Raw genomic sequence first — 23,738 nt, 5'->3', positions numbered from 1 at the left:
CAGAAATAACTCTTCAAGGTTAACACTGTTAGAACATAGTAAAAACACCTTCATCACCAAAGTGGTAAGCAGTTTTGATTTTAATACCTCCTGGGAACAGATCTGATTAATAAAAGGGCCTATTTATGTATTCACTGTTCTGACCATAACTGCACTCTTCTTAGTTTAAATTCACTTAGTTTTTTATTACACTAAAGTAGTTTGACTGTAGTAAGTTTTTGTTTGAATGGTTTCTAACGTGCAAACAAGGATGGATACAATACACTGTCTCTAGAGATGACTGATCTTAATTTTTGTGTGAACACTAATCACCTTTAGTTTGTGGAAGAGTTGGTGCATTGATAGTAGAAATATGCTGCCAACTTGCAGGCCCTTTATGAAGACAATGCATACCAAACCAAAAGAGATTGACCCTTGGTACTTACCTGCAGTGAGCTGTACAGTATAAGATTTTGTTTAACATGGGAAGTCCTTCCATTTGCTGTTCCTTCCAAAATGTCTGTTTTCTGGCATAGATCCCTAATGCTCTGAATAGGCTGCTTGGATGAACAAGAAGAATATTTGGGCGAAAGTGATCAAATTTGTACAGTATTTGCTCTAGTTATGGAGAACTACCTAGTACACCTGAACTCAGTTCAGGGCTGGTGGGTTAAGAGGACATCTGGAGAGGAGTGTGAAGGGCATATTTCGGTGGGCTAAAACATCCTTGTCTCAAGCTGTTGGAAGGAAATGCTAGCTTCTGTACCTTGCAGTTTGTCTCAGGTTTTTATTTCTCCATTGATTTCATAAGATGGGACAAGCTTCATGTACAGCTGCCTAATTAAGCATCTACTGCTTTCTCCTTGACTTCCATTATTCTTTGTGTGTGTGTTTTCCTCCACCCCGTATCACTCACAGTAACTGCATCTCAAGGAATATTTTAATGGATTCTTACGGCCAGATCATCTAGTCTGACCCTCTATAACTCAACCCAAGGAACCTCATCCAATAACTTCTGCATCAAGCCCTTAAGTTGTTTGAACTATAGCATTTCTTTTAGAATGACATCTTTATTCAAAGACTTCAAGTGATGGAGGATCCATCACATCCCTAGATGGGTTGCTCCAATGGCTAATTACTTTAACTGTTTAAAATTTGCACCTTTATTTCTAATCTGAATTTGTCTAGCTTCAGCTTCCAACTTTTGGCTCTGGTTATGTCTCTTTTTTCATACTAGATTAAAGAACTGTTTTAGCAGAAGTCTCTTCCCCATGTAGGTACTTGTAGACTGATAGTCGCCTCTTAACCTTTCTTTCTAACTAGACTGCTCCTCTTGAGTCACTCATTATAAGGTATGTATTCTAGTCCTCAGATCATTCTTTTAGCTCTTTTCTGAATCCTTGCAGATTTCCCCAGATTCTTTTAGAAGTGTGGACTCCAGAATTGGCCATACCATTTCAGTAATGGTCTCACTAGTAACCATATACTAGTAACAAAGGTAATACACCTCCTGTTTATCCTCTTAGTTCTGGCATTGTACTAGAGGCTGATATTCAGTTGGTTATGTACTGTGACGCCCAGAGTCCTTTTCAGAGTTACTGCTTTCCAGGACAGTCTACCATCTTGTAAGTGTGACTTACATTCTTCTTATTCCTAGATGTGTGAACTTGATTTGGCTGTATTAAAAGCCCACCTTATGAAGTGGTCCAGTTTTGTTTGTATAACTGACATGTCCCATCATTACTGGACACTCCTCCACTTTAAGTGATCTGCAGGTTTTACTAGACATGATTTTATATTTCTTCTAGATCACTGATTGCTACTGAATAGCATTGGGCTGAGAACAGATACTTGTGGGACCCCAATAGAAACACTTCATTTCTTGAAGATTCCCCACTTACAGTTACTTTTTGTGATCTTTCATTAATTTGCTTTTAATTAATTTACTATGGGCAACATTGACTTTGTATAATACTAATTTTTTTATCAAAGTCATGAAGGACTAATTCTAATGCCTTACAGAAATCTAATTATATTAACATAGATACTTTCTCAATCTGATTTGTGATCTCCTAAAAAAAAAAAAAAAAAAGTTTGTATTTAGATCTGTTTTCCATAAAAAACATTAATTATGCTGCCATCTTCTAATTCTTTACTGATGTAGATCCCATATCAGCCTTTACATGATTTTGTCCATGTTCATTGTTAGGGTACTGGCTTCTAGTTACCAAGATCATCCTATTAACTCTCTAATATTACCTTTTTTCAGTCTTCTGGTACTTCCCCAGTGTTCCAAAAATTTCTAAAAATCAACATTAGTAGTTGAGAGAGTTCAAACAGCTCCTCAGCCACTTCTTTTAATAATCTTGGGTATGAGTTATCAGTCTTGCAGATTTAAAAATGTTTAATAGTGCTGTTTAGTCCATCAGTAACTAGGGAGGATGTTAAAGTATTTCATTAGCACTATGAGATATGAATAAATCATCCTGCTTTTTGGAATGCAGAACAGAAATATTTAATTCTTCTGCTTCATCACTAATAACTTCAAAATCCATGTCTTGCATCAAAGCTATTCAATTGCTAGGATTTTGTTTGTTCCTGACATATTTAAAGAATTCCTCCTTACTATGCTTAATCCTACTGGCCATTTAATTTTTTTAGTGATAATCTTTAGCTTCCCTTATCAATTGTCTACAGTGTCTCTGTTGCTTCACTTGCTGTGTATTGATTTTTTTTAAATTGATGCCTTCATTTCCCCATGGATTTAATGAAGGAAGTTTTCTTTCATTTTTTTGAATGTAATAGAGCATGTTTAAACAATTCCAGGTTATTTACAATTTTATGTTTAAATATGTCCTCCCATTTGCATTTGCTCATGTTTTAAGCTTTGGAAACCTACACTTTTTTTTAAAAGCACCAAATATATATTTCTATTTGACCTAGCAAATGAAATTAGTTTGATCTCTTGAACCTATGCAGCTATCTATTTAATTTGGTTTTTTAATCTCTTTCCATCGTAATATGGTCTAGTATAGAATTGCAATCCGCTTGAAGTAATTTTGTTTTTTAAAAAGCTTTCATGTATAAATCTTAGGAACTCCAATGTTGTTTTATGCGTGATAACACGAGACCTCGAGCGTATGTCCTTTAGATTGAAATAGGGTGGATTGATCTTAATCAGCTACCTAAATTCACCAATGTTAATCTTGATTTAAATCAACAGGAAGGAAACCTTGATTTGAATAATTTAAAAAGTAATCTTGCTTTGCATTTGGGCTTTTTAGTTGCCTTCCTAAAGGGTTGATTCTCAGTGGTTGGTATAAACCAGGGGTCAGCAACCTTTCAGAAGTGGTGTGCTGAGTCTTCATTTATTCACGCTAATTTAAGGTTTCGCGTGCCAGTAATACATTTTAATTTTTTTAGAAGGTCTCTTTCTATAAGACTTTAATATATAACTAAACTATTGTTGTATGTAAAGTAAATAAGGTTTTTAAAATGTTTAAGAAGCTTCATTTAAAATTAAATTAAAATGCAGAGCCCCCCAGACCGGTGGCCAGGACCCGGGCAGTGTGAGTGGCACTGAAAATCAGCTCGCGTGCTGCCTTCGTCACACGTGCCATAGGTTGCCTACCCCTGGTACAAACATTACAGCATGGTTATTTGCAAACAAATTTAGCTTTTAACTAAATGAAATGGAAGGTACACTGTATCTATATACATTTGTTTAAGCAGTTGTCTTAACATATACTTCAGATGCTTGATTTTTACATTTTGGTTAGAAAATGGTGACTGACACATTTCTTGACTTTTACTTTTGGTTTATGTCCAGCTGCATTTGTCTGGAAAAACTCAAAAATACACAGCAATAGCATTTTAAAAACTTGTTTTTCATTAGTGAAATAAAACTACCTTAAATACGCTGGATACATAAGAAAAATTTAGCAAAACATGGTTTGCACTGAAAACTGATTTATTAAACAAAGGCAATATTAAATAGTTAGTGAATTGATGGCTTGCTTCTGGTCACTATGGGCCAGATTTCAAAGGTAGACAGGTGCCTAGAGCAGGGATGGGCAAACTATGGGCCGTGGGATGTGGAGTTTGGGGTGCAGGAGGGTACTCCGGGCTGGGACTGAGGGGTTCGGAGGGTGGGAGGAGGATCAGGGCTGGGGCAGGGGGAGAGGCTCAGGGGTGCAGGCTTACCTCCCAGAAGCAGTGGCATAAGGGCAGGCAGGGGGCTGTCCCCCCCTCGGGCATAAGGGCAGGCAGGGGGCTCCGCTCCACATGTTGCCCCACCCCAAGTGCTGCCCTGCAGTTCCTATTGGCTGAGAACCAAGGCCAGTGGGGGCTGCAGGGTCGGCACCTGTGGATGGGGCAGCGCGCAGTAGGGCTGCCTGGCTGTACCTCCGTGTAGGAGCCGGAGGGGGGACATGCTGCTGCTGCTGCTTCTGGGAACAGCTTGAGGTAAGCCTGCACCCCAAGCCTCTCCCCCTCCCCAGCCCTGAGCCCCCTCCCGCCCTCTGAACCCTTCAGGCCATACCCATATGTGGCCCTCAGACCACAAAGTTTGCCCACCCCTGGCCTAGAGGGATTTTCAAAAGCAATTTGAAATCAATGGGAGCTGAGCGCATAATCAAAGTGCTTTTGAAAATCCCTCTAGGCACCTGTCTACCTTTGAAAATCTGACCGACAGTGACCAGAAACAATCTGAAGTGCTTTTGAAAATCTCTCTCCATCTAAATACCTTTGATAGTCTGGCTCCTTTTCTTCAACTTTATTAGAATTAGATCTCATCCCCTTCCAAATGGTTTTTATTCATATATTTGACAGGGAAGATAAGCTTTCCTGCTTTCATTCCATATTGGTTTCTCAATTTTGAATGAAATAGTCCAAGTGAAGAAAATAGTCTCTCTGCTCCTACTAACTAAACTGAAACCAACAGTAAGGCAAACCTTTCTGCACAACAGAAACTGTAAGTACTCGCACCTGGAAAAAGAAAATGCAGTACCAGCATTTGCTAAACTGTAAAGACTGAACACAATATCGATAATGTAGTACATAAAATTGTATTTATAATGCTTGTGTTGACCTCACAAATATGTCTCCCGTCCCCCCCAATTCTTTGTGTAACTAAAAAAAGCAGATCCATGGGCTTATCAGGACTCGTTGCATCATGTTTTTATCTATTTAAATGTTAAGAGATTATAACAACCTATGTCAAGGCCTAAACTACTTATAATTGCAAATTAAATTTGCAACAGGTTTCATTTTAAAGAGAAAAATGTGTGTAGTTTAAGAACTCCTTTTTAAATCTAATTTTATCCTCCCCGGATTGAAATCCCTCTTGGTAATGCAGGTTTTTTTCCCTACACAATACAGAGGGTGTTTAAGGAGCTGCTCATCCTATTCCCTTGTCTAATTTGTTGGTCTATAGTAAATCCCCACCATTACCCTGTTTTTGGCCGCTGCAACTAGAATCCTATCTCTAATATGGGCAACCCAAGTCTTTCAGGCTGAATGAGTCAAATATACATGCCTGTTTTGCTGTCTGTAATCATTAGGCAACATTCCCCTCTTACGCCAATAACAGAATTCATGATTCCCAATGTTCCTCTGCAGCGTAACCGATAATTTTGTAACATACTGGTACTGTGTCACTTCTCCCATACCTCACTTCAATGTCTTGTCCACAGATGTAACAGTGTACTGCTACCAAGTTTTTTTATTTTATTCAATGTGGAGGTTAATACAGTTCCACATGATGGATTTTTTGGGGTTCTTCATTGGAAATGACATACATAAAACTGTTTAAGAGAATGTTCTGCTTGCTAAGTCAAGTCCTCTGAAGTTAAGAAATGCCAAAATTAGGTTATCTGTGCAACCTTATTTTGGCCTCCTTGTGTATATTCAGTAGGATAGTCTCTAATTACCTAGTCACATTACTTCTTGTTCTACGGGACTCCTGCCTCATTCACTGCACAGGATGGACTGTGAATTAGGCAGAGTCACAAGAATAGATAAGAGGCAATGGTCAAGACATGGCTTTAGGACCCAGAAGAGCTGTCTCATTCTTTATTCTGCCACACATTCTTGCCTGATGTCACATAGGAAAACTATCATAATGCATATGCACATGGCAGCTGAATTAATGTTGCAATGGCAACCTTAGTTCTTGCACTTTCTAACTTCTCAGCCTTAATGTTCTTTTAACATAGTTTTTGGGGGGAGAGGGTATTGTTATATAATAAAAGTAAAGATCTGGTGTGCAGCAATGCCTTAAAACTTCTTTAAGTTGGTAGAGCTCGCTTATCACTTAGACCTAGCTGCAGTAAGAGGCAACCAAATGAAGTGAGTAGTTCAGAAACTTCCAACCTCATAAGTAGCCATTTAACACTTCATGGTGTCAATGGTAGGAGCAGGTTCATGGCAAGTGGGGATATGACTACAGAGTAAGCAAGTTTAATATTGAGAGGGGGTTTGTCATTAGCCTAAACTATCTTTTTTCCTCCTGCTCTCTGAGGGAAGTTTTGCTTTCATTGGTGCTATTTCTGGCCCAAAAACCAAAATGGCAATGTCTGTGAATGCTAGCCACTGGGCTCAAAATAAATATTTCCCACATATATCACTACGTGCCATAGCAAAAGCGTAACACAATTAGAAAGCACAGTACCTTGTGTGGAAAGTCCCTCTTCTACCAATAAGTCAGCAGTTAATTGCTGCTTTCTGGTCCTCTCTATGCTCTTCTGGCAAAGGTGGACAATCTGGGCCTTTTCACTGGAAGACTTATGTACCAAGATAATCCTGCTCCTTTCAGGCGTTTTGTGTGTCCCTAGAGAAACTATTGTGCAAGGCCTATTGTACTGAATCTTAGCCTTTTGATCTTCTCCTGAAACTACTTAGCATTGTGTTCAACCTTGGGTGTCCAATGAGCAGTGGATCTGTGACACCTTGATCTGATTCAGGGGTGGGCAAAATACGGCCCGTGGGCCAGGTCCAGACCATCTAACATTTCTGTCCAGCCTGCAATGACTAATATTTCTGTCCGGCCTCCTCTTCCCCCCTCGCGATCTCAAAATTTGGGCCGCTAAAAGTCCTGCGGTGCAGTGGGGCGCGCAGGCAGGCTGCCTGCCTGCCTGCCCGCCGTGGCCCCACGCTGCTCCCGGAACCGGCCGGCTGCTGCTGGCATATCTCTGCATGCCCCTGGCGGGGGTTAGGGGGAGAGGAGGCAGCTCCGCACGCTGCCCCCACCCCCAGCACTGTCCTCACAGCTCCCATTGGCTGGAAACCTGCCAACGGGAGCTGCAGGGGCGGTGCTTTCAGGTTTGGGCAGCGCATGGAGACCTGCTGCCCCCCTCGCCTAAGGGGCGCGCAGAGACACGCCAGCCGCAGCAGCTTCTGGGAGCAGCATCGGGCCACGGCATGCAGGCAGCCTGCTTGAGCCCTGCTGCACCACTGGCTGGGAGCCACGTGTGGTAAGTGCCTCCTGGCCAGAGCCTGCACCTCGCACTGCATCCCAGCCCCCTGCACCAGCCCGGAGCTGCCTCCTGCACCCAAACCCCACATCCCCTCCATTAATATAGTAGAAATGTGTGGCCCATGATGACTTACCAAAATTCATGGAGTGGCCCCCCTGTGAAAATTATTGCCCACCCCATATGTGATCGTACCTTATTGCTACAGATCCTGAGTGGGGTCTGCTGATCAGCCTTTGGGCAGGTGACAGCTTGATAGGCTTTTGCTGGAGCAGTCATAGAAGGAATTGAGGCATGTGTAACTAGCACAAACTTGTCTGACTCAAAGTAGTGGCTGTTGAAAATAAGGAGTACACCTTAGTTGCTTACCCCAGGTGTTGGGTATTATTTACAGCTAAGTTTTCTGTTACCCCAGGAAAAACTTCCCCTTAGAATACCGATTACAGACTTCTAGGTATTTTATCTCGTTTTCCACAGGGCTGAATGATGGAAGGTACAGAGTGCTTGACCCAAAAAACCCAAACAAACGTATTGTGGGATACTTGAGAATGGTTTTAAAAAAAGTGCAGCCAAATGTTTTATTTTCCACCTGCACTGGGGAAAAAATTGTCTAGGACTGAATCATCTTGGCTGGACCTGAAATAAAGATAGTCTCAAGTGTCATGAAAAAATCAACAGACAATTATTTTGAAATATCTGAAATGGTGGATAATGGAAGTGAAGTGTTTGAATGTCTTGTATTGGCAACACTCGTGCAACTGTTTGATTGAAATACCTTTTTGCCTGACATAGGTAGGGTCCAAGTATAGTTTTCTGAAAGAGAATCACAAGCAGTAGGACACTTTTCTCACATTTCAAAGCTGTTTGCTGGATTCATTGCTGACTTCAGCATTTACATATATTTAGCATTTGATGTATGCCAATCTGGATCCTACAAGATCAAATCTGATTTCCAGTTAAACTAGCAATTCATTTCTTGAATGCACTTCATAGACATGCTTGAATTTGTTACACAGGTAGCTATGAGCAACTTCTCACCTTCAAAGAAGGTAATATATGCCATTCTCTGTGCACCACAGTGGAAACTTCATCTGCTATTGCTAGAGGGACCTATAGGACGTAACTCTCGGCTGTACAGAATTTAACTAAAACTTGGATACCTACAACATGGTTTTGTGTTAAATGTGACTTGGAACGAGCATGAGTACTGGTGCATATGAGCTTAATACAAAACGCCTTCAATACCACCAAGAAAATAGCAATGTGTTCTGCAAATTCTCAATATTTTTCCTTATGATTTATCCTACCTAGAAAGTCAAGTGTACAAAAAGCTTCATAAAAGCTGTCTAAGGTATGAAAGTTAGATCTTCAGCATAAATACTTCAGACTTCTGGTTTTGATGCCCAAATTACCACTTGAAGTTCTATGGCCTGTGTTTATGCAGGAAATCAGACTAGATTAAGATAATGGTCTCTAGCCTTAAAAAACTAGGTATATTACAATTAAGTGGACCATGTAGAAATGCGGAAACTTCATGTTTTTAATGTTCTCCCAGATAATGTCATAGCTCTGAGAAATAAAATATGGTAAAACAACTGAGAAGGTTCAGAGTTAAGTCTTTGGGCATTAATGCAAAAACATATCCATCTGACTTCAAGATGGCCTAGAACAGGGGTAGGCAACCTATGGCACACATGCCAAAGGTGGCACGCGAGCTGATTTTCAGTGGCATTCACACTGCCCAGGTCCTGGCCACCAGTCAGGGGGCTCTGCATTTTAATTTAATTTTAAATGAAGCTTTTTAAACATTTAAAAAACCTTATTTACTTTACATACACCAATAGTTTAGTTATATATTATAGACTTATAGAAAGAGACCTTCTAAAAACATTAAAATGTACTACTGGCACGCGAAACCTTAAATTAGAGTGAATAAATGAAGACTCGGCACACCACTTCTGAAAGGTTGCCGACCCCTGGCCTAGAAAAATGTTTGTTCAATATTCAAAGCAGATGGTTTTATGCCCATAATTGTTGATTAGTAGATAGTATTCTATCTCACAAACTCAGTAACTACAAGTTGACATGGTGGGAAGTATTCATTTGTCCGCCTCTCAATGACGCTCTTGATGCAATCAACCAAAACGCTGGAATCTTAGACCTTGGGGGAGGGATAGCTCAATGGTTTGAGCATTGGCCTGCTAAACCCAGGGTTGTGAGTTCAATCCTTGAGGGGGCCATTTAGGGATCTAAAGCAAATATCTGTCTCGGGATTGGTCCTGCTTTGAGCAGGGGGTTGGACTAGATGACTTCCTGAGGTCTCTTCCAACCCTGATATTCTATTATTCTTAGTTTTCTATAGCTGCTGCTCTTTTTTGACTAGCAAAAGAGTTGATTGCTGGATTCTTACATTATGGTGTCGTCATCTGCCCCATTTCCCTACCAAAGTTTGCTGCCTTGTGGAGAAGGGAATGGGGATGACCCTTCTCTTTCTCTGTCCCCCTCCACCATCTCTTGGCAACTCCTTGCAGAAATCAACAAGAACATAAGAGCGGCCCTACTGGGTCAGACCAAAGGTCCATCAAGCCCAGTATCCTGTCCTCTGACAGTGGCCAATGGCAGGTGCCCCAAAGTGAATGAACAGACAGGTTATCATCAAGTGATCCATGCCCTGCCACCCAATCCCAGCTTCTGGCAAGCAGAGGCTAGGGATACCATTCCTGCTTATCCTGGCTAATAGCCATTGATGGACCTAGCTTCCATGAATCTATCTAGCTTCCTTTTGAACCATGTTGTAGTATTGGCCTTCACAACACCCTCTGGCAAGGAGTTCCAGAGGTTGATAGTGAATTGCGTGGAAAAAATACTTTCTTGTGTTTGTTTTAAACCTGCTACCTATTAATTTCATTTGGTGGCCTCTTGTTCTTGTGTTATGAGAAGGAGTAAATAACACTTCCTTATTTACTTTCTCTATACTACTCATGATTTTATAGACCTCTATCATATCTCTCCTTAGTCGCCTCTTTTCCAAGCTGAGAAGTCCCAGTCTTATTACTCTCTCCTCATACGGAAGCCGTTCTATACCCCTAATCGTGTTTTGTTGCCCTTTTCTGAATCTTTTCCAATTGCAATATATCTTTTTTGATATGGGGTGACCACATCTACGACCACATCTGCATGCAGTATTCAAGGTGTGGGCGTACCATGGATTTATATAGAGGCAATATGATATTTTCTATCTTATTATCTATCCCTTTCTTGATGATTCCCAACTTTCTGTTCGCTTTTTTGACTGCCTCTGCACATTGAGTGGATGATTTCAGAGAACTATCCACAGTGACTCCAAGATCTCTTTCTTGAGTGGTAACAGCTAATTTAGACCCCATCATTGTATATGTATAGTTAGGATTATATTTTCCAATGTGCATTACTTTGCATTTATCAACATTGAATTTCATCTGCCATTTTGTTGCCCAGTCACCCAGTTTTGTGAGATCCTTTTGTAGCTCTTCACAGTCTGCCTGGGACTTAACTATCTTGAGTAGTTTTGTATCATCTGCAAATTTAGCCACCTCACTGTTTACCCCTTTTTTCCAGACCATTTATTAATATGTTGAATAGGACTGGGCCCAGTACAGATCCCTGGGGGACACCACTATTTACCTCTCTCCATTCTGAAAACTGACCATTTATTCCTACCCTTTGTTTCCTATATTTTAACCAATTACCAATCCATGAGAGAACCTTCCCTCTTATCCCATGACTGCTTATTTTGCTTAAGAGCCTTTGGTGAGGCACCTTGTCAAAGGCTTTCTGGAAATCTAAATACTCTATAACCACTGGATCTTCTTTGTCTGCATGGCTGATGACCCCCTCAAAGAATTCTAGTAGATTGGTGAGGCATGATTTCCTTTTACAAAAACCATGTTGACTGTTTCCCAACAAATTATGTTAATCTATGTGTCTGACAATTTTGTTCTTTACGATAGTTTCAACCAATTTGCCCGGTACTGAAGTGAGGCTTACTGGCCTTTAGTTGCCAGGGTCACCTCTGGCATCGCATTAGCTATCCTCCAGTCATTTGGTACAGAAGCTGATTTAAATGATAGGTTACAGATGACAGTTAGTAGTCCTGCAATTTCACATTTGAGTTATGTCCAATCTTGGACATAACTTTCTGTGGATGCTTGATAGATATAACTTAGAGAATATTTTTTCACTTCAAGGTCCCAGAAACACAGACAAGGTTTTTATTACATCCACCAAAACTTGTGTATTTTCTTCCCTTCCTCTGGCAGAAAGCTAATCTCTGCAAAGAAATCAAGGGTGCAGATTCTCAGCTGGTAAAATTGCCATAGCTCCATTGTGAAGGTATGGCAATGATCTACACCAACTGAGGATCTTCCCACGGGTATTGGATCTCCTAGATGTGTAAGCTTTCCAGTTCACTACCTTTCAGTACCACTATCCTGGAATGTCTTATGCTCTCATTCTCTTGAGCTGTCTTTGCACCTCTATGCTGGACAAGAGATCCTTATGCCATTTTGTGTTTGACTCTCTGAAACACACTTTTTACATATTAGAAACTAAAATGCTCTCTCTGTTTAACAGCTACTTGGTGCCAGGTCTCTTCTTCTGTTTGTAAGATTCTGAACTATAACAAAACATCTGAGCCTTCTAGTTCCTCTGATTTTTCCTGAAACCTGGTTAACCTGCTGTCACAAACTGGTCAGGCTCTTCCTGCTGGCATTTCTCCAGGTTACTGCGAGTGGCTCCAAACACTGAAACCCCTGTGTGATTTAAGCTTCTCTGAGTCTCAGTAGGCTGCAGCACTGTTCTTTTCTTTGGTACATGCACCTGACACACAGCCTGAAAGTAGATGCCCAGGAGATGTCTACACAGCAGCTGGGAGGTGTGATTCTTTGTCTGAGCTAGTGCTTAATAATAGCAGTGTAGCCATGGCGGCAGCTTGAGCTAACTGCCTGAGTACGTCCAGGAGGTTGAGTGGGATTGTACTTGGGCAGCTAGCCTGAGCTGCCTCATGTATAGCCACAGCTATGCTGCTAATTTTAGTGCACTAGTTCAAGCAGAGTTACTCCCTTCACGGAAGTGGAGTTCCACAACTAGCTACCTAGGCCGTCAGGATTGCTGTTGACTTCCTGCTCCTTTCCCAAGGTTCTCCAGTAGCTTAGACGCACTTTCCAGAACTCCACCCAAAGGTATGAGACTTCAGGTTTACCTCTTCAAGGGGCCACGTGGTAAGTGTAGCACATAACACAGAATTCTAACATAGACAGTCTCAAACCTTTTAAAAAAATAATAAACCCTCCAGGCATTTCTCTGCCGCAGTTTCCTCTAAACTAGAGGTGGCTGAAAAAAGGAATCCCTTTCTGCAAAAATGTTTTATATTTTTTAGCACTTGCTTCTGAAGCAGGATGAAACGTCAAAAACAAAATATCCATAGAAAGGGATTTCGGGGGGACCTCATATTTGTGAAACTGACTAGAGCCTTCCAGCCGGGAAGGAGAGCCAGCCACTCCTTGCCAACATCCCCAACTGGAACTGGAGAGGTGCTATGCCTCTCTGTCCCTAGGAGGAGTTTGAAGGGGGAGGGAGAGAAGCAGGGCACCGTGGTACTGTGCCACTGGGGTTGGGAGGGGGGGTCGGCACTCTGCTGTGCTTCAGAAGTTTTGTTGAATTTGTAATAGATTCAGCAGACTACTACACTCTACTGAACTGGCATTTGCTGATGAAACTAAGCTTCAGCAGAAAATTCCCAACCAGCTCTACTCCTCCACTCCAGAGTTTTGTGTGTTTTTTGGGGAAGGGAGTGCAAGGGCTGGATTCAGGGTCCTCTGTGGGATGCAGGATCCTTCTCCTGCAGCTTTCTGAGTTCTCTTCTCTTCCAAAACATAGGGCCTCTCCCCCTTGGTCAGCTGGCTTCCTCTGACCTTGACCTGTCTGTCCCCTTTCTTCCTCCTGCTCAAACTTCTGTCTGTGTGTCCTGATTCCTAGAGCCCAGCAAATCTGCAGATATCCGCGGACCATGTTTGCAGATCGTGGATGGGATGCAGATACAAATTTTGTATCTGTGCAGGGCTCTGCCTATAAGTCTTTCCCCATTAATCCTTTCATAAACTTTTTGCTTTGTCTGCCTGTCTTTTTCTTGCTCTAATAACTTTAAATGCCAGTCCCGGATTGAGATGAGTGGGGAAAACTGGTTCTACTCCTGCCTTCAGCCAACCTCCTTAGCGAACCTATTATCCCAGGGTGCTTAATCCTGATTAGACAGTTACTGAACATCTAACATCCACCAATGTCCCTGGTCTGGCAGAGATATGACAGCTCATGGTGGATATGCATACAGGCATTCATGAGACAGCAGTTTTCATAGTAACTTCATAATATCAACCATGTTACCCAAATCGTCACGCCTTCACTTCAGCCTAACTACATCTGAAGTTCCAAGTTCTTATACATACATAAGTAGAGGTGGCGCTTCACATCAGAACTCTTGAATGGGACACTTGAATTTTGGGTCTGGGTTGAAATTTTGTTGCTCAGGGCTTACCTCTAATTGCAAAGGATATGGTAAACTTCATTTGCACTCAGTCTCTTTAGCTGATATGTGTGTGTGTGTTCAGAATAAAAGGCCTAGAGTGCATCACTGCAGCCATGTGGACTGAACTGCCTTTCTTCTAGAAGGATGGAGTATTTTACCAGAATGATTGAAATATAAATTGGGTAACTTAAGTTGTGTAGGCATGGTCAGAAAAGATACTGAGTAAAAATGTCTTGCTGATCTGGTTCGCTTCCTGTGAGAGTATTAGGAGTAATATGCTTATTTTACTGACAAAGGTAGGGTTTCTTACTTTTCTAGTGACCTAGATTCTCTTCTAGAAGATTTATACAGAGGGTCATATTTTCAAATCTGAATGCTTAAGATTACAGATCTAATCTGTGTGCCATACTTCAGGCACCCAGGTTGAAAACATGGACATGAATAGACATTAGGCTCTTCCTTTCTATAGTGTGTGATGCACAAGCCATTAACAATCAGTCTGGACTTTCAGATGTCATGATGAGTTTGCAGCACTTGTTAGTTACAGGTGGGTTTTTTAAAATCCAGTTCAAATTTACTCAACTAGCCACATAAATGGAATTTCAGAAGGTCACTCAGGTTTTTTAAGAGTTTAACTGTGCTTAATCTGAAGGCAAAATTTTCAAAAGCACTTGAATTTTAGTGCCACTGATTTTCAATGACGCTTAGGCTCCTTAGTTGTGTGTTTGAAAAATTTTACTCCGCCTCTGCAGCTTGTCCCTCTTAGCTGCCTTCTTTTCACTCAGGAGTTCACCAAACCATACTGATTTGTTAGTCTCTAAGGTGCTACAAGTACTCCTGTTCTTTTTACTGATTTGAGGATTAATTTGGGATTCTGTGGTGGGTACTCTTCGTTAGTATAAAATTGAATGGAGCCTCCTTAATTTCAGTAACAGGAGGAAACATTGCATTTTTACCTCTTGCATTTTCTCGTTCAATTTTTAAGTTCAGTTTGGATCGAGAACAATGACTTGTGCATGAGAGGTGTAGCATACTTCATTGTACCAAGGAGTCGGAGTTTCTCCACACCTATGTTTACCTCAAGTATTCAAACACAGAATCTGCTATGAAAGAGAATAAAAGATTAGTTTATTTTATGGCAACATGTGTTCTCTTAAAAACTAGTAATATACTATATAACAATATATACAGTCTAGCTTCTTGAGCCCTCACAACTATTTCAATCTTTGTTACATAATTCTGCATAAAGCACTTAATGATGTGTATATGCCTTCACCTATATGTACAAAAGGAAAGCAAGTAGGCTTTAGAAATGCATGTATAACAGGCATGATGGTTTAGCTAGTGTTCATATATTCCAACTGCACAGTCCGCTGCTTGATGGATCTGATAGTTATATTGAGGTTTTGAAATAACCACTTGACCACCCTACTATTGGTGGGAATGCAACCTATCAACTTGTGCATAATTTTTCTTTAAAATAAAATTCTAGACCGTACATTGGGAAGATAGACTTCCAATTAGGGCTGTCAAGCAATTAAAAAAATTAATCGTGATTAATCGCGCTGTTAAACAATAAGAGAATAAAATGATTTATTTAAATATTTTTGATGTTTTCTACATTTTCAAAAATATTGATTTCAATTACAACACAGAATACAGTGCTCACTGTATATTTATTTTTATTACAAATATTTGCACTGTAAAAAACAAAAGAAATAGTATTTTTCAATTCACTTAATACAAGTACTGTAATGCAAATTAAAGTTGAACTTACAAATGTAGAATTATGTACAAAAAAAACTGCATTCAAAAATAAAACAATGGAAAACTTTAGAGCCTACAAGTCCACTCAGTCCTCCTTTTTATTCAGCCAATCACTCAGACAAACAAGTTTGGTTACAATTTGCAGGAGATAATGCTGCCTGCTTCTTGTTTACAATGTCACCTGAAAGTGAGAACAGGCGTTCACATGGTACTGTTTTAGCCCGCGTCGCAAGATATTTACGTGCCAGATGTGCTAAAGCTTCATATGCCCATTCATGCTTCAACCACCATTCCAGAAAACATGCATCAATGCTTATGGAGGGTTCTGCTCAATAATAATCCAAAGCAGAGTGGACTGACACATGTTCATTTTCATCATCTGAGTCAGATGCCACCAGCAGAAGGTTGATTTTCTTTTTTGGTGGTTCGGGTTCTGTAGTTTCCACATCGGAGTGTTGCTCTTTTAAGACTTCTGAAAGCATGCTCCACGCCTCGTCCCTCTCAAATTTTGGAAGGCACTTCAGATTCTTAAACCATATGTCGAGTGCTGTAGCTATTTTTAGAAATCTCACATTGGTACCGTCTTTGCGGTTTGTCAAATCTGCTGTGAAAGTGTTCTGTGCTGGATCATCATCCAAGACTGCTATAACTCAAAATATATGGCAGAATGTGTGTAGAACAGGAGACATACAATTCTCTCCCAAGGAGTTCAGTCACAAATTTAATTGACTTTTTTTTTTTTTTAACAAGCATCATCAGCATGGAAGCATGTCCTCTGGAATGGTGGCCGAAGCATGAAGGGGCATATGAAAGTTTAGCATATCTGGCACGTAAATAACCTTGCAACACCACCTACAGAAGTGCCAGGCGAAAGCCTTTTTTCACTTTCAGGTGACATTGTAAATGAGAAGCAGGCGGCATTATCTCCCGTAAATGTAACCAAACTTGTTTGTCTTAGCGATTGGCTGAACAAGAAATAGGACTGAGTGGACTTGTAGGCTCTAAAGTTTTCTATTGTTTTGTTTTTGAGTGCAGTTATGTAACAAAAAAAATTACATTTTGTAAGTTACACTTTCAAGATAAAGAGATTGCACTACAGTACTTGTATGAGGTGAATTGAAAAATACAACTTATCATTTTTACAGTGCAAATATTTGTAATAAATAATATAAAGTGAGCACTGTACAACTTTGTATTCTGTGTTGTAGTAGAAATCACTATATTGGAAAAATGTAGAAAAATATGCAAAAATATTTAATTTCAATTGGTATTCTATTAATTTTTTGAGTTAATTGCGTGAGTTAATAGCAATTAATCGACAGCCTTACTTCCAGGTCTGTGGTGATACAGTAATGCCTTCGTTACTCTCTCTAAAAGAAGGATCCAATGCTTGTGCTGTTGCTCATAGTGGCTTTTTTACCCTAAGCAGCAATCTAGTGAAATTAAAAGAATCTTTTTACTCAGAGTTGCACTAGTTTAACTTAAATTGTGATTATTTTTTTAAACTGATTGTTAAACTAGGCTTTTTCAATTTAGCTTAAAGCCATTAGTACCAGGGGTAATCATAGGTGGACCGCAGGCGAAATCTGGACCACCAGACACTTTTGAACGGACCCTGAAATCTTTTTATGTACTTATAATTATTGTTTAATTTTTTTCTCTGGAATCTGGACCTTGCCTATACTTTGACCAAGAAATTTGTATATTAGGATCAGGTTTAAACTAAACTGAAATATGTCCGTCTACGGCTTGCACTGTTCACTGGAATCTAGCTAATCTGGTGCTAGTTTGTATGCAGGCCAGGCCATTGTAATAAAACCCCTGAGCAGCTACATCAGTGGGTAAAACACTAATGTAGATCAGAGTTCTTGCCTTCACTTTGCTGGTGCTCGGGGGAAAAGCTATAAATAGCAGCAGTCAGGCAACCAGCAGTTTGCAGTGGAGGGAGGACTAAAACAAAACAGAGGCTGAGGGTGGGATAAACTAATTAAGGCACCCTGTTATGCTTATAAGAAGCACACGGGATCTTTTTCAGGGTAAAAGGCAATATGCCGCATTTATTGAGAATACAGCAGTTAGCATATGCTTTACACACACACACACACACACACACACACACACACACACACACACACACACACACACACACACACACACACACACACACACACACACACACACACACACACACACACACACACACACACACACACACACACACACACACCGTCCTGCCAGTTGATGTTTATAGTTACCAGTCCAGAGTCTGGATCAATGGCCAGCCAGATTGGTCACAGAGGCGAGTTGGGCTCGGTTGGTCACAATCCGATGCTCCTGGAGTTGTGGCAAAACGAACCCAAAGTTCCATGCAAAAGCAGCCTGTTCTTATAGTCCTTTTTCTCCATTGAAGTCTATGGATTTTACTGTGTCATTTATGACCAGTTACTCCTTAATTGGTGTTATCTTTTGATGTTAACACTCCAAAGCACCTTCGAGAGGGTTATCCTGTCCTGGTTTCAGATTTAATCAGTTACCTTGTCTTTAGGGGTGCCAGCCTCCACCTCAGAGTCGTCAATCTGCCCTTCCTTAATCATGGATGCGCGCTGATGGTTCTCTGGTGCCGTTAAGTCTCTTCACTCCTCCTTCCTTCACCATCTGACTTTAACAATGGCCTTTGCACCTTAACTTTTCCTGATGCATACATTACTTATTCACACACAGTCTTTTACAGAGACCTTCGAAGGTATACAAACAGCAGTGTTTTATGTTGAGCAAAAAAGACATTGTAAATTAAACCTTACTAAATCTTGTGACCAAAAGAGTTCACATTGAGGCCCCAGGCCTTCATCATGCCTCTAATCTCATTAACATAGACACAATACAAGATCCTGTCTCTTACTTACTAAACCTTAAAACAAAGAAATGTATACTTAACTAAAGGGCCTAATTTGTAATGCAAATAGGAAACAAGACCCCATAGTCAACATTGTAATTTATCCTAAAACAGAGGGTGACTATAATCAGCCATAAGGATTGTTCTGGTTTGTCCGTGCCTTAACATCAATACAGACACTGGCAGTCTGTCAGATGCGTTTCTACCAATGTCCCAGAGGGTCATTCCTTTCTGCTTTTCAAAAAGGGTGGCTGGCAGGGTGATCAAATCATACATTAATACATACTACATTATTATAACCATCAGTCATTATAACCTCTAATGCAAATATAAAATCCTACTCCTACAACCCCTCGCTCTCACCTGTTTTTTCCAGGATCTGGACAAAGGAGGCAGGCAGAGACTGTCTCATCCAGAAATCAGGGAGGGATGCTGCACATCCAACATCCAAAGGCTTCCATGAAAGACAGCCCCCCCCCCTTCCTCCCTCCCTCGCCCAAGGCAGGCTCTGGGGTGCTCTGGGATGGTGCTCTGGGATAAGTTCTACTTAATCTTCCTCCCAACAGCTGGAAGTATGGGTTGGTGGGCTGAGGTTTTTGTTGGGCCTCCACAATAGCTGTTGTATTCATCTCTGAGCAGTAGCATACATATCTAGTTAGTATGGGTCTTGTAAACGTCACGTCCTGATTTTCATATCTTGGAAGTAGATAGTAAGTCTCAGATGGCTCATTAAAATAAATCGCTAAACAGAAGAAAGTTTAACTTTTTCAAACACACCTTAACATTGTAGAATTTCAACACTTGAGAGCCAAAGGTTGTATTGTAAACAGAATTTTCCCAGACACATTTATGATCCTGCGGTGCCTTGCTTATGTAAACTGATTTACTTCAAAGATTGACTTTGACCCACTGAAACTGGGCTTTTTATGAAGTGAAGATGCAACTAATGAATGAGCTAGTTTTAAGACAATTACAATAATCCTGTTGTTACACTCTGCTAATAATATAGAACTATTTGTTCCTGTAATATTAAGATTACATATAAACTCCACCTTTCTTATAACATACGTGAATTTAGATTGATTGATTTTTATGGTAGTGCCTTTCTTAGTCTAGAAATCTTCCCAAAATAATTCCGTGAGGTGAGTCTTGTGAATGATGCTGTAGACAGTGGAACCAGTCCTGCACTCTTCAGTAAACAAAAAATTCCTGCATTGTAGAATAGAATCAGTTTTACTGAGAGCGAGTGTTGGCCAAGACACAACAAAGGTTATCTACCTCTCAAATCTAAATGCTATTGGCTCTTGAAATTTGCATGTGAACACAGATGCTGGACCTCTCTCAAAGGTCTTAAGAGCCCAAGTTTTTGTATGGACCACAAGTTCACAATCCCCAGATGGTAGCACTGTACAAATGTGAGTTAATGCTATTCAGTCTAGATAAACTGCCCTCCTAAAAGAGGTTGTAAATAACATCAATTCTGCTCAAATACTGACTTACAAAATAACCTTCTGTTCAACACTAAAGGAATCTTACGTTCTAAAATAAAGCTGTCATCATCATGGTTAAACAAATTCTAGAGTGGGATAGAAACTGGCTTAGGAACTTCATCTTCCATTACTACCGGTGAACCAAATGGCAGGCATTTTGCTTGAGATTTTTCAGCCACCATCCCCTTTCTTCAAGCATAGGGGAAGATACAGAAATACTAGCTTTATTTTAACTGTACTTAGTCTTACATGTTCATAATGATGCAGTGTTTTAAATCTTGTTCACTTTCAGAATGATGCTTTGCTTTTTTAAAAAACAACAAATTAAACTTGTTCAGCCCAATGTCTTAATGGTCTTGCTTAAGTTGTTTTAAACTGGAATACCATTCTTTCTGCGCCGCTAGTTTGTTACTTGTTTACATTAGACTGAGTTTCTTGGTTGCAGCTTTGACATGTAGCTTCTTGAGAGGACAGACTTGTATAATATTCACTAACTCACAACTATTCAGTGGTCTGAATTTGACAGCAGGAGAGGTCCTTGCAGTCGAAAGCTTTTTTTTGTCCTGCAGTTAAAAGAAGTAATACATAATGGCTTTCATACAAGCCAATTGGGTGGCCTAATGGCAACTAAGTCCCAAAATGGTGTCTCTTGGTTCCAGAGGCTGAAATACATCTGAGGGCTACCCTTGCCACCCTTAGGGAAAGTCTTAAGATCATGAAAAACCCCAATAGGAGTCACTGTCAGGTTATCTAGAACATTGTACACACAAAAATTACATTAAAAGAACATCATTAAGGTTGCAAAGTCAAGCATGCATAAACTAGTAAATGTCAGAATTACAGTTGCTTGGGCAACTTAATTAGTTCCCCCTGTGCATATGTACTCTGATATAGTCCTGATTACCTGATCAATATTTTTCCATAGGACCCCTGCTTTATTCAGTGTACAGTTAATGAGCAACTATTTCACTATTTTGTTTTCTCCACATTGTTCATTGTGTGGTCCCAGGCACCTGTTTTGTCCTTCCTTTTCAAATCCTGCTCTACAGACAAAATTATTAACATTTTATTTTGAGATTTATCTGTGGCATTCATCACTGTAATACTTGTGGAGCACTCAAAGACTAATGAATTTATTTTCAAAACCCCATTGTGATGTGAGTGGGGTGGTGTTATCCCTGTTTTACAGGCCTACAACCTGATTTTTGAGAGTGATTTTAGCATTATATAGCACTTAATATGTTTAAGACAGAACTCCCATTGACTTCAGTTGCAGTGGTGAGTGCTCAGCACTTTTTGTAAATCAGACCCCAGGATCGGAAGTCAGACAATCAAAACATGAGGAATACCACACAATTAGTGACCATCTGTGAAACGGTCGATATAAGTGACTAGAATAGAATCACGTAGGAACTGTGTGACACAGGCAGAAATAGAATTCAGTTCAATTCTCCAGGGCAGTTCTTCAGAGAATTCAATTCTTTTCCAGCAATCCCCTGCCTCATTCACTATATGCCTTCCAGGTTCTTCAAAAAGGGAAGCAGGGGTTCTATAGCCCACAATCTCCTTTCAGTATACACCTCTGAATCATCTCCAGGGCAGGTCCATCCTATACATTGAATTGGAAGGGGGGTCTCTAGCATATGATCATGTAACTAAAGACTATATAAATGCATATGCACAAGGGGGCTGAATTAAGGTTTTATGTGGACTTAACTCTGCAATTTCCAAACTTTGAGTTCTTGACTTTTCAATATTGATGTTCTTTTAATGTAGATTTTTGTGTGTGTGTATCTTATCTTTTAAAAAAGCAAACTGAAAAAGCAAAAATGCCATGTGCCATATTGATACTCATATGGGTCATCAGCAGCGTTGGAGCCTTTAGATGCACAGCACAGACCTCTGCTGACCTAATGGCAGTAAATGATAGTAATAGTAGGTTATCTCTGTGGACCAGCATGAGAGTGGGATGGAGAGTGGCTTTCAAATATTTGCTGACCGCAGATGAATGGTGGGACTCGGGAATAATGGGTTCCATTCCAGACTTTAGAGAGGAGTGTTCTTTAGGGGGCTCACTTCCCGTCTACCCCCAAACATGACCCCTTCTGTCCCATCTCCTCCAACCTGTCGCTATTCCAGTCCTTTCTCTAGTCCATCCCTGGCTCCTCACTGTAGTGCTATTCTGCTCAACTAGCCAGTCCCAGTCTCCACTGCTCAGGCATCTTATTTCAGTCCACTCTCTGTGCTCAGTAAATCCTACCCTCATTGCCTCCAGACTCCCAGTCCCAGTTCTCCTCTTGCGCCCCCAGCTTCTCATTAACGTCTCCCCATACCTCTTTCTTCCTGTCTCACTGGTTCTCAGTTCCAGTCTCCTTGCCCCAACTAGTCCTCCTAGGTCCAGCGATCCAGCTGTCATCTATTCTGCCTTCATATCAGGTAGCTTACTCCTTTAGAATGTCTGGACCCAGCAGGAGAGTCATTGAGAGCACAGAAGAGACAAGTGCCCTGTCCTCAATTAAGGTGTCCAGACCTGGCCCCAGAATGGCCTGCGGCAGCCCAGAACTGAAAAAGCAGGAAAAGTCATCCTCTGCCCTGGGCAGAAAAAGGCCCAGTACAGATGCAATTTTCTGGGAATTTAGCTGCTCAAATGTAAGATGATGCCACTGAGCATGTGTGAACTAACTTTTATTTCTAATGTTTATAACTTGACCAAATATGGGCCAATTTTTCACAGAGATTGAAAAAGGTACCTCTCTGACACACAGGCTACCTTGCTGCCACTCCCTGCTTCTAAGGATGGAGATTAGAGCTTTTCAAGGAAAAGTACATAATCTTTGAATGTGGGAAAATGTATTTTTCTCTAGCCTTGTTCTTGGAAACAGCTGAAGAATTCTGGCTGAAATTTTCTCAAAAATTCAGCCTGAGGCAAACACCCAGCATAGAAACCTTCAGACCAAATGATTCAAGTGTAGTGAAATTTATGTGCAAGTGAAAAGAGGGTCCTATAATGGGAAGTATCAAGCAACCTTAATAGGTAGTGGTACCAACTCCACCTATAATTTATTCCTTATATTAGGGAGCTGGAGAAGTTAATCCAGTTCCCTTCACAGCAAAATCTAAAGTCTTGAAGGAAATAGACAAAACTTTTTGGAATCCTGGCTATTTGGACATGGGGAAAGACAAGTAGGGTGTATATTTAAAGGAAATATAAATCTAGCTATAATAAATGTGCTTTTGTGATCCTATTTAAGGTAAAAGATGACAGTAGTAAATGACTTGAGTACAGTAAGTGAAAAGAATTAGTTTCTCTTGCTGCAAAATTCATTAACTGGGATGGGGGGTTGAGGGGGAAGGAGAGACTTCAGTTGCTGTGTATATAACTGGGGCTGGGTTCCTGTTTGACCTAAAGTCTGTCTTGATGCAGCAGCACAAGCCAGCGAGGAGACTGTCATGTTTCACCGTGAACGCAGCACATTTAGGCGTCAGGCAGTACGGCGCCGGCACAATGCAGGGAGTAACCCCACCCCTCCCACATTGCTCATCGGATCGCCCCTCAGGTATGGTATCTAAATGTT

The 23,738-nt window shown here is 40.7% G+C and overlaps 1 protein-coding gene across 2 annotated transcripts in view; it reads left to right on the top strand.

The window, feature by feature from the left end:
- Positions 1–23,738, top strand: part of PCNX1 (pecanex 1) — a 130,991-nt gene that overhangs the window by 24,648 nt on the left and 82,605 nt on the right. The window contains exon 7 of one of the 2 annotated variants that reach the window (XM_065404494.1): positions 23,588–23,720. The exons of the other annotated variant lie outside the window; for it this stretch is intronic. Coding sequence (XP_065260566.1) covers positions 23,588–23,720 — 133 coding nt within the window. The remainder of the gene's footprint in view (positions 1–23,587; positions 23,721–23,738) is intronic. 2 annotated transcript variants of the gene reach the window in all.

Source organism: Emys orbicularis, chromosome 4, assembly GCF_028017835.1.
Source record: "Emys orbicularis isolate rEmyOrb1 chromosome 4, rEmyOrb1.hap1, whole genome shotgun sequence".
Classification (NCBI taxonomy): domain Eukaryota; kingdom Metazoa; phylum Chordata; order Testudines; family Emydidae; genus Emys; species Emys orbicularis.
The sequence above is the reverse complement of the archived record's forward strand: the minus strand, read 5'-3'. Positions and strand labels throughout refer to the sequence as shown.